At 40.3% G+C, this 10,940-nt stretch overlaps 1 protein-coding gene across 1 annotated transcript in view; it reads left to right on the top strand.

The window, feature by feature from the left end:
- LOC105423712 (uncharacterized) overlaps positions 1-3,786 on the top strand; it is a 50,495-nt gene extending 46,709 nt beyond the window's left edge. The window contains exon 10 of the mRNA XM_089082710.1: positions 3,478-3,786. Coding sequence (XP_088938836.1) covers positions 3,478-3,687 — 210 coding nt within the window. The 3' untranslated portion in view covers positions 3,688-3,786. The remainder of the gene's footprint in view (positions 1-3,477) is intronic.
- The last annotated feature ends 7,154 nt before the right edge of the window (positions 3,787-10,940 follow it).

Genomic DNA, 10,940 nt, shown 5'->3' with positions numbered 1-10,940 from the left:
TCCATGGGACGAATAATCTGAATATCTCCTTGTTCTTTGATTACGCTGATTCTCCTTCTCCTATAATCCCTGATCTTTTATTAATTTTTCGAATATTTCGAGTAAAATATATTTAATATAATGTTAATCTTTCCTGAGCTTATTATTAATGAGTGTTAATTAATTCGTTATGCGTTAGAGGAAAAAAAATGTTGTCAATTATGCGCAGCTCCTGATGCAGCCTAGAATCGTTCGGATGATACATTAATAAAATTGATAGAAATGTCTGTTAATTTTGTATCGGATATTATTGGCTCTCTGCATTTTCGCTATCGTGTCTCGTATTATCGGGTAAACTGACAAAGTGGCTCGCCAAACGATTGAACATAATAGAACATGATTGGTTGGATCTGCAGGTAAAAATCATATTCAATCGCTCGGCGAGCAGACGGCCCTTTTCGCCGACTTGAACTGGATTATTGTTTTTCTTGTTGTATCGAGTTTTGCCGAGTTTGCGCGCTATCAATCTCGCTGGCCATGTCTAAATTTTTTAATAATGTCTAGCTCGAGATTGACCAAAAATTCGTATTGTGCAGAGCAAGTTGACAGCTCTGAACACTATAATAAAGTAGCTAATAGTAAAAAAGATCTAACTTAAAAAACTTGTTCTCATTATTGATACAAAATCCACGCAATAAAACTGTATTAATACATAAATTTTAATTATAGAAAAAGATTTATAAATTTATAAAAACTGTAAGAAAAATTTTTACGAAAAATACTGCACTCTGTCAGTGATACAAGCGAGTTTAGCAAGCTCCCTTTAAGAGATGCGTGCGCGTTTATGTGTATACGTTTATATAAAAACACATTAATTTTCACACATTTGTGAAATCGGCATCTTCTGATCTATTTCAAATTATTAATAAATTGCTAATGACATATGATTAGCGATGGAAAAATGTAATCCGTTAAGAAGATTTCCTGAGCTCGTATCGTACTTGACGATAGCTGTTTACACAATATTTTTTTATAAGAAAGAAACGTGCGAAACAGCACATTGCGGAACGATTTGATGAGGAGATTCTTTTCAAGAGGAGCACAAAGCTCGCCCTGCATCGACGAGATTACACGCGCCGCTCTCCTTTCTCTTCCTTCCCGCTTCCTTTCGCGCTATGATTTACTTCGGATGGTTACAGGCCTCTTTTTGTCGACCGACACTTTCGCCTTCGTGTCGAAGTCATCCCCCTGGATCTCGCTCATCGGCTCGCTACCGCTGGCACTTGGAAAACTTTCGTTGAGGGTGGTAAACTCTTCTCGAGCCGACATCGGTTAACGCTGAATCCGGAACTTAAGTTCTGTTTCCCTCATCTTTCTGAGAGTTGTCGAAAAGTCGCTTCTTTTATCATGATAAACTACAATCCGTGGTAAACGAATATTAGGATGAAGTAACGTATCGTATTTCCTGATGATTTTATTATTTGTGAATTAATAATGCTACATAGAAAACAGTTTCAGCTGTTTTATATGTATCATTATTATTATTATGCTGTAGATATGATGAGAATAATTTGATTTCATCAATTAATGCCTTATTTCTACTCTAGTTATTCTAATTATTCTAGTTATTTCTATTATAAACATTCTTTAACATTTATTTAATTTCATTTCTTTAAATTTATTTAATTATCTGTTAGATTTGTATAAAATGATCATACTGTTTTTACAATTCAATGTTTTGCATCGCTCATCGATGTCTTGTGAATGCCGCTATCTACAAATTTTGTTCCTTTGTACCTTTCATTGAGTATAACATTTCGCAATCTTGTGACTTGAGTTAACAAAGAATCATATATCAACGTTATTACACCGCATAATACGCGATTACTTTTTATTTATTCATAAAATGTTTAGCGAAAGAAGAAAAAAAAAAGTGAACAAATTAAATCTTGATCTTCGATAAAGGATTAATTTGAGATGAGATCAGATCCCTTATTTTTCTCCTTCTCATATTCTCTTCTTATAAATTTATAATTTATTCATATAATTGAGAATACAATTGATTTGCCCATTCTGAATGATTTTTGTATCAGTCACATATTCGTTTATGTTTTAATCGCTTTATTAATCACTTTTTTCTCTTTCCTGCGAGAGAAAATTAATATTAACAGTAATTTAAAAAATGTGCGAGAAAAAGTTGAAATATGCACAATATATGACTTCCAGATTAGTATATGACTTTACAGATTTATCAAATACCAGCATAAAATTTAAAATAAATACAGAATTATAGTTATAGAATTATAGTTACAGAATTATAGTTATAGAATTATAGTTATATAATTTATTTTTTAGTAACAGTAAATTACGCGGCAAAAATTATTTACCGCGTAATTTTTGATAAATTCTAGTCTTAATATAATACATACATATATGACATATAGTCGTAAAAATGTTAAAACTTGAAATATTCCAATATCAAATATTGCCAAGTAATATATTAAAAAACAGAATACATTTCTTCTAATATCCTTTTGCTCCCTTTAACATCTTCCTTTAACATCTTCTCTTGCTGCTTCTGCAGGTACCCAAAAATTATTAGGCTCGTAAAGTCACCATCCACTCACGGCGGTCGTAAATGCGCCGTACATCCTTCCGTCTCGGACTGCCTACAGTAGCACGCGGTTGTTCGATACGGGGGGAGGAAATTAAACTTGTGGCAATCCGAATCGATCGTCCTAACGAAACCGGCATCATGCCAGATTTGCGTGACAGCGTATGCCCGCTCTTTCCGTTTCGCGCGACCGCCCATGGCGGTGTGAACGAGGCTTAATCTGCGCGCCCGTCACGGAGCAGTGCCCGCGGAAAGATTTACTTATGAGAAATTAAATTTGATGTTGCCGCGTTGCCATCAGCGGCTCGTATAAGCCCGCCTGGTAGAAAGATGTTTACGACTATGGCCGGCTACTTAGCCCGGAGAGGGTAAAAGCGCTTTTAAATGCGCCAACGGCGTAGCCAATGAGCGCGTGCGTTCGGTTTGTTGCGGCGAACCGATTCCCCGGTCGTACACTACCAAGATATATCCAGGTATATCCAACAAATGCGAACTCGATTCGAGATTCAACTCGGCGTCAGGCTCGATCACTGCTCGATCGCACTGAAAGATTTCTTTGTATGTATGCGCACGCGCGCGCGTGCGTAATCTTCGAGCTCGAATGAAATTTTAATAGCGATGCCCGAACGGCCACTAGACCGTTCAGAGAAACTCAATGGGAATTGGAGGGCTGCGTAAAACCATCGAACAGTGTGCTCGTAAAACGTGCTTGACTCGTCTAATAAAAGCCGTTAGAATATGGAAATATCGATTATTGATTGGCTATTAATTACGCGGTCGTTAAAAACACCGGGATTTTAATCGATTGTCAGCAGCCTCTCTTATGAGATGCTAATCTAATCAATTGTTTCCGCTTAGATTATGAATAATCCTTCTGTTCGCAGGAAAATCTCCGAAAGCATATACTAATGACGAATCTACATCCTGGTAAGACGATTTACGAATGCCAATTTTGCAAGAAGAAAAAAGAAGATCCGTTTTGCACAAATTTCGCCAAGGAACTTCGCGCTCACTTGTTGGAAGCTCACGCTGAAAACTTTCCGACACCAAACGATGCGAACAATTATACAAATAACATTTTTGCATTAAACTGATCAAAAAAAGTGAGAAAAAGACATTTACTTAATTTATATAATTTTATCAAACCAGTCTGATTTAGACACATATACTGAATAAATAAATATACCAAATCACATATTTGTACGATTTTTTTAATCTTCCTTCCGATTACATATATTTTTCTTATTAAAAAATCTTGTTTTCTGATTATATGTAAAAAAAGAAAAAAAAGACAATATTATTTTCCACATAAAAATTCTTAAAAGTAAATTTTCTCTTTTAAATGTAAATTTTTAAAGATAAATTCTCTTCTAAACGTAAATGTTGTATGCGTGATATCGTAAAAAAGAATATCTATTCTTAACCATTAATAATTCTCAAAATAATTCAAGATGCATCAATATACTCGAATTTTAAACTATCATCGACACATCGTGTAATTCATCGAGATTTCTCGGAAAAGATGAGCACCATCCTTCGCGGCCGCGTGAGCTGGCAGAATTGTACCGAGCCAGGAAGTAGTTAAAGTGATGTACGGTCACGTGGCACGGTATGTAACTCGGACACATATAGGATCGGATCTTTATGCCGGCACATGACATTATGCCACGCTAGAGACACTACGGAAGGATTTCGCTGCCGTAACACACGCATGCTTTTACCAGAATACGAACGCGCGTTTACAATCATCAGCAAGAGAATTCAATGATAATTGCACAATCTGGCATATTATTGGTCTTATTGATTCCCGTCGTGCGCGGAAAACGAGCCAATTCCGTTGTCGCTACTGCAAAGATTCAATAATATATCTGTGAACAGGTCAGTTTTTGCATTTTGTATTTAATTTTCGCGACATGGACTGTTTTTTATAATGCCCGACTCTCTCTCTCTCTCTCTCTCTCTCTCTCTCTCTCTCTCTCTCTCTCTCTCTCTCTCTCTCTCTCTCTCTCTCTCTCTCTCTCTCTCTGATTATCTCTCAACTATTTTTCGTCTCGAAACAGGTTCGCGTGAGCTCGAGGATGTATTTTCGTCGTGATTGACCGTAATCTCGCTATCAGGGAGAACGCATTCCCGCGAGACGTCGGCGAGCCTTTCGAGAAACGACGGCGATCCGAACGACGCTCGGCCGGACCACCTCGTAGATCGTCTTGCGAGACGATGCGTTTTCCGTCTTTCGAGGACCACTGATTGTGAGAAATGTATCGCGCTGTCGCATGAGATAGGTGTCGTAAAGTATGCAGCCCTCTCGAGGCGACGGTCCGGAGATGAGAGGAGACGGGTGGCGCGGTGGCGAGTGAACGGGAGGACCGACCACGGGCGTGAGCGCGAAGGATAATTTATTGACTAATTAACGAGGATGTCCTTCATTACGGGTCGGACGGCAGTCGTGGTCGCTTGCTCTCGCTCGGAACCGGCATTATTTGGCGCCCGAATATTTACGACCGCGTCCTCCTTGTGGACCGGCCCGATACCGCCCGCGAGCGAGGGAGCGAGAGAGGCGGACGAAGGAGCGCGCGGACCCATAACGATGCGTCCCGATCTTACGGTGATTCGGGGATCTGGAATTTCCTCCGCAACACCCGCCGGAGAGGACTCAATGGTACATCGATACGATCCTGAGACTCGCGGGCGTTACTCGGCGGACAAAGGGTCGCGATCAAATCCTTAAGGAGGCTGCTCTCGCGCTGAGGAATGGTTCCTCCATTGCCGAAAGGAGGTTGTTAAGGTTATCCGATTTAATGAAAACCAAAGGCTGAGTGACACTCGGCTCGATCGCGCACATGGGAGGTCCTATCTCTAAAAAGATTTATGCGTAAACAAGAAGGAAAACAGGATAGATATTTCTTTGTGCGAAAAGAATAAATATCACTATCGATATAAAAATAGAAGAAAGTAACTTAGTTCCTGCATTCTTGATATCTTTTGATTAAAACATTAAAAAAAAATAACATAGATTTATATGTTAATTCTAAAACAGCTAAATATGTTAAGCTTAAAAAGAAATCTCACAAATTGATTTCCTTAAAAATAGAATAATATCTCAAGAACAAAAATTATTGAAAATTAATAACAGTCGAAGTAAAATACGAAATTATACAATAGGAAAAGAATTCTAAAAAAAAGTCGTCGCAGTTAATGTAGAAAAAAAACAACAATTTGCGATTTGCGATTTTCTTCGAGCATCTTTATGTGACTACGTCACGGAGAAGGCAGAAACCGATATGTAGAAAGAAGAAGTTAATGTGGAATTAGCGCGGACTGCGAAGTGCTAAGAAGTCGCGCGACAGGACGGTTAGGTATACTGCTTAATGAAGATGTAACGTGCCGGCTCCCCGTGGGGTTGGTAGGACGTCGCCGGCACCGGGACGCCCCTCGTTTTCATTTCCCGACGTGTCCTCGTCGCGTTACTGCAGCCCCTTCGCAGCCTCAGGTTACGCCGGGACATGCTCATCCTCTTTACGATCCACACGCCAACGTCGCAGCTCGCGAAATTTCGCGAACTTTATTCCCTCAATTACACTTGGGAAGTTATATCGATGGCATAGGAGCCACGCATTCACAATAGCGCTCATCCGAGCATCGTGCGCGATAGTTAACTCTGTCTCCTTGTCTCCTTTTGGTCACAAAAATTAATTCCTTTTTTTTTTTCTTTCATAATTATATTTTGTAAGAGGACATAATTTATATATTTATATATTACAATTTATATATTACATTTTATTCCAAACATAATTATACTAATTTTGAATGTTTAGTTTATGAAGTAATTAAAAAGAGAAGTAAATAAATACAAAGTATAAGCAGTAATTTTTATTAAAGGATCGAAAAAACCTTGTGAAATTGAATAGAAAGTAATGTGATTATTCTATAAAGGGTGGACTTTTACTAATTTTAATCTGAAACTCATCGTAATATTAAACAAATTAAAAGATGGTAAAAATACATTTTTAGAGAAAAGATTTTCTCGATGCAGAAAATAGTTTCTGACGTGTATACGTGTGTGTATCAAATTAAAATTGATTCGTTTCCATCACAATCTCGTCACATGTTCGAAATGTGTACACGTATAGAAGTCGCTTATGGGTATAGCGAGCCTGTTATTTCAATAACGAACGTATTACATGAACACCTGTGTCACACACCTCGACACGTCTCTTATATCTTATCTAGAAAAACCGCCATAAATTACGAGGGCGAGTTCGATTCCGTAGGTAGCGCAGTTAATCACCAAGTGATTGATCGCACCGCGGTTTATCCAGATGAATCTACGCAATACTTTCTATCGCGGCGGAGCCCTCGCACATGGCGCGATTCTTCCGCGCGTCTTTTTTATTTTCTCCCGCCCTCCTGATCCTCCGATCCTCCCTATTGCTTTCTTTTCCCACGAGACACTAGAAGGCGGATACAAAGCCCGAGGACTCTTACCGATACCATTGGTCCTCGCCACTCACCCTCCGCCCTTCGCGGGAATTTCGTCGTGGTCGCGGATCTATGGTGATACATCTCACGTTCTCACGTGGCACGGACGCGGGGCCTCGTGTGTCTACACGCATGCGAATCTGATATCGCGTCGCGTCGCGAGGCGGCAGCGGGGGGTGTCGGCCCGTGCCGAAACCGAAATGCCGTCTTAATTATCAGCCATGGTATTATTTATATCGCGACGCCCGAGCGATGACGCATCGGTCCCGAGACCGAAACACCCGATACACGACACCGCGACACCCTCGCGAGCGCACTCGCCTGCGGTGCGAGACCAGATCCTGCGGGGTCTTATGCGCCCGCACCAATCAGCCGGCGCGATGATGTACACACCAGTTTTCGAGCTCTCCCCGAAGCAACGTTCCGCGCGGTTAATGAAGTCCTTCCAAGACGGACTCGGAAATTATCGTTCGACGTTTGGAGATCGGGAGGCGGAGACGCAATGAATGATGCTGCTGATGATACGTTTATGTGAAACGTAGTACATACACGCGAGAATCACTTGCGAACCGACTTCAGTCTCGAAGTTCGGAAATTTCAGATTGTAGAGCATAATCTTCGCATTTTGAATTTAGGAAAAAGAATAGATGAATGATTCTGTCCTCATCATATCCTCGACGATACTGATATAATATTATATAATGTGCATTTAACATGTTTACGCATCTGAATATTTTTATTTTAGGATACTTAAATGTAAGGCGACACTCGAATACAACTTGCTGTTTGAACAAAACTGAAGGAAGAAAACCGGTTAATTAGAGATGGAGGGATATTAATTCGTTCAGTCTAGTGCATGTAGCTCGATAGAAATCGACAGACTCGACCAACGCGGATCTCGGCCAATTAATGCTGCATCATTTGTATCCTGTACAGCAATACATACCTATCGGGTGTATAACGCCAATAATAATCCATCTTGGCGTTAAACAAATGCAAAATAAATGCGCATCCTTCCCTATTGCAGTTTATACAATTAAACGACGATATTAATTACCTCGGTGTCAAAAATATCGATGCCTACTTCCTTCAGGAGAACTCGCAGGCATCGTAGAATCCGGTTAATTAAACGAGTGCTATGCATGTCCCGCGAAAGTCGTTTATCGAATCAAGTGACGCGAGATATTCAAATCCGCGCAAACGTAATGATTATCGTTGGCATCGTTTCTATCGCGCATCAAATTAATTATAAAGATCTTCTTTCGATTCCAATTCGGATTCAGATGCTTGAATAGCCAGCGCAACATCGAATGGATCGTTTCTTAAGTGTCAGGCTTATCTCTTTACGATTGTATAATATTATCTTTCACAAAAATTGGGATACGGTGCTGTATGTTGGCTTTTAATCCCACAATTGGATCGAAGTGACCATTTGTTGGAGTTAGCGATTGATTCAGATGGAGAACGCGCATTGATTTGGTCGCATCCTTAATGTCACGACTCAAGAGGACGCGAGGAACGCAAGGAGAAGAGTTCTCCACAGAGAAGAGCGAAGGATGGAGGGGTGGGCCAACTCGCCAGGCGGGCGAAGGGTCCCTACCGAGGATTGATGACCACCACCTTTAATGCCGTTTGTATGTAGCGGCGCGAGTAAACGCCTCGCCTTACAGTAATTAGCTCAACAAACGCGCCACCCTGTCCCATCAATTGCTACCCTACGCTCTCTCGCTCGACCCTCTCTCCTTCTCTCTTCCGCGCACGCTCGCACACGTACGCACGCACGCACTTCTCTCTCATTCCTGCGCATGGGGCCCTTTCCCGCGTATCTTGAATTAAACATTCGATGCTTGCTGTCTGCTGCTTGTCGTACGTGCGCGCGCGTGCAAGTTCACCACTTAGGCCGAGAATGCAAATATCGCATATGTGCGTGTGCGTGAGCGCGCGCGGAGGGATGAGGGGTTATCCTTGACGAATTAAAGGCGCCGAAACCCGATTGAAAAACCACAATTCGTGCGTGCGCACTGTGCGCACACGTTCGTCCTTTTCTCTCTTTCTCTCTTCAAACTTGCTCGGCTTTCTGCTCGTTTTGCCGCTCGCGTCGTTCGTGCGAGGATTTAAGAGCGCATCCACGCATCCAAAACAGCCAGACTTTTTACTTCGCGCTCCCGTGTGCGGCGACGATATCTTGTTTCGAGCGTGTTACGCTAATCGTGAGTTATCGAGTGCCGGTGAACGTCCTCGGGATAAATGTCGCGTGTCGACCTTAGACGAACTGCGGAAGATCATGGTAATTGATTTTGCAAAAACTATTTATCGATTTCTATGTGATACACTATGTGAACACTTCAAGTATACTTCAAGTATATGTGACATTTTTTTGTTCTTTCGAAGCAATTAATATACCGAATTTTTAATATAATAAGAGATTTATTACAATTCATTACATTTCTTATCTCGTGTGAGGACTTTAACAATATTAGAATGTCTTTGGTTATATATTTATAGATTCGCAGTAAAATTTTTTTCTATTACATCTTTCAAATATTTCTTCTTTTTCACAAGTTAAATAATAAATACATTTCTAAAGAGTGGAAGAAAGAGAAAAGGAGAAAAAAGAAAAACGAAAAATGAAAAGAGAAAAGAGAAGAAAAAAGTACAAAGGAAAAAAGAAAAAAATAAAAGTTTTAAGATTTTAAATCGATAAAACAATGTGTAAACAGAGTAAACAAGAAAATATTGTAACAATTGCATTAAATTTTATAGTATTATATTTTGTTTTGTTTCAATATTTTATTTTGTTATAATGTGTCGTTTTATTTCCGTACAAAATGATTTACGTCACGAAAACATCCTGTTTCGAATGCATACGTGTATCTCGCGTGCGCCAATGCGGGACGAGCGATAATTCTCGTAAATTTTTAGAGGGTGTGTAATAACATGTTTGTTGTCACCCAATAATCGTCAACGGCGCAATGTATGACGGCGTGCTGTGAATATGAGTTGGGGTTAACGCGCGAGGCGCTACCGAGGAGGATTTCTCGATGACGCCTCCCCTGGGAATCCCGGATGCCTCCGCGTCCGCTCTGTATTCTTTATCACCGGTTCGGAATGCTTGATAACATTCGATTTGTTTCAATCGTAAATATCAAGATCGCGCAATATGGCCTCCCTCTTTCGAGAGCGCGCGCGCCCATCCCGGAGATCCGCAGGATTGCGGGGCACACGTGCAAGCATGTACGCAACATGCGAAATGCATTCTGCAATAATTGCGTCACGGGTCCCGGTGAGAATTATTATTAAACGCAATTGGATCATTCGAATAATTTACGCTCAATACAATTTCTCGCTGCAAAATTAATGTTGTTTCCTTCTTTATATATCTAATGTTTTTTCTTTTTTTTTTAAATATTTAAAATGATTTATATATGAAACATATTTCTAACGTAGAAAGAAAATGAAATCAGATATATATTTTATTTTAAACATCTAACTTATACGTGCAATAAATCTCAAATGTATTGATAAATTTAAAGACGGGATGACTAATGCATGTGTCTTTTTAAAAAGGACCGAATCTGACACTTTGCGGCAGTTGGCTCGAAGTCGCACATAATCTTTAAATCGATAGGGCGCTCCTAGGAAGAGGCATAAGGCACAGTTCGACGGCGATACGTTCGAACCCGAATCGCAAACGAGAAGAATCTCCGAAATGCCAGATCGCTCGTGGCTTATAAATTCATTTTTTTTTTCGAGCCAGTCTTTCTCGAAAGTCGGGGAGGGACAGAGAAGCAGAGAGAGAGAAAGAGAGAGAAAGGTTTGGGTGATTTAAGGGCGTTGCGTTACGTGTATCACACCGCGTTCATTGGAA

Source organism: Pogonomyrmex barbatus, unplaced genomic scaffold, assembly GCF_055798465.1.
Source record: "Pogonomyrmex barbatus isolate J1 unplaced genomic scaffold, ASM5579846v1 scaffold6, whole genome shotgun sequence".
In the NCBI taxonomy this organism is placed as follows: domain Eukaryota; kingdom Metazoa; phylum Arthropoda; class Insecta; order Hymenoptera; family Formicidae; genus Pogonomyrmex; species Pogonomyrmex barbatus.
This window is presented reverse-complemented; position numbering and strand designations above follow the sequence as displayed.